The sequence below is a fragment of the Buceros rhinoceros genome, unplaced genomic scaffold (assembly GCF_000710305.1).
Source record: "Buceros rhinoceros silvestris isolate BGI_N320 unplaced genomic scaffold, ASM71030v1 scaffold6982, whole genome shotgun sequence".
Taxonomy (NCBI): Eukaryota; Metazoa; Chordata; class Aves; order Bucerotiformes; family Bucerotidae; genus Buceros; species Buceros rhinoceros.
This window is the reverse complement of record NW_010400572.1, coordinates 3,132-3,637: the sequence shown is the minus strand read 5'-3', so window position 1 is coordinate 3,637 and position 506 is coordinate 3,132. Positions and strand designations below refer to the sequence as shown.

General features: G+C 64.6%; 1 protein-coding gene across 1 annotated transcript in view; it reads right to left on the bottom strand.

Moving 5' to 3' along the window:
- Positions 1-506, bottom strand: part of LOC104489717 (chromosome unknown open reading frame, human C1orf177) — a 5,447-nt gene that overhangs the window by 4,047 nt on the left and 894 nt on the right. The window contains exons 4-5 of the mRNA XM_010131913.1: positions 196-325; positions 40-102 (exon numbers count right to left, since the gene is read on the bottom strand). Coding sequence (XP_010130215.1) covers positions 40-102; positions 196-325 — 193 coding nt within the window. The remainder of the gene's footprint in view (positions 1-39; positions 103-195; positions 326-506) is intronic.

Here is a 506-nt window from a genome sequence, read left to right as displayed (position 1 = left end):
GTCCCTTGAGAAGGGCTGGCGGTGGCCAGGGGGGGTGACACGCCGCATCCACTTGTTGATGCTGCTCTGCCGGTGGTAGGTGTTGGGTGACAGGCCGCTGCCCTGCAGGCACAAGGGCAAAGGTGGAGGGGTCTATGTTCAGTGGGGCCAGGGCCACCCCACCAGCGTGTCCCCAGGGCAAGAGGCAGGACTCACCATGGCTGCCAGCGGGGCACACTTTGCCGTCCTGCTGTCCATCAGCCCTCGCGTGCTGGCAGAGCGCTTGTCCCTCTCATCGAGGCGGGTGTAGGGGTCATATGTGCCGGGGCCGGGGAAGCAGTCCTGTGGGAGAGGTGGGGTGGCCATGGGCCAGCAAGGGGGACAGCCCACAGGCTGACAGGAGCTCCTAATCCTTGCAAAAGGCTTGTTCTCCAGAGGCATCAGCCCAAAGCCAAGTGCTGCAGCCCACAGGCACTGTGCCCCGGTGGCTCCTGTATCGGGATGCGACATACCCTGCGGTCATCTCT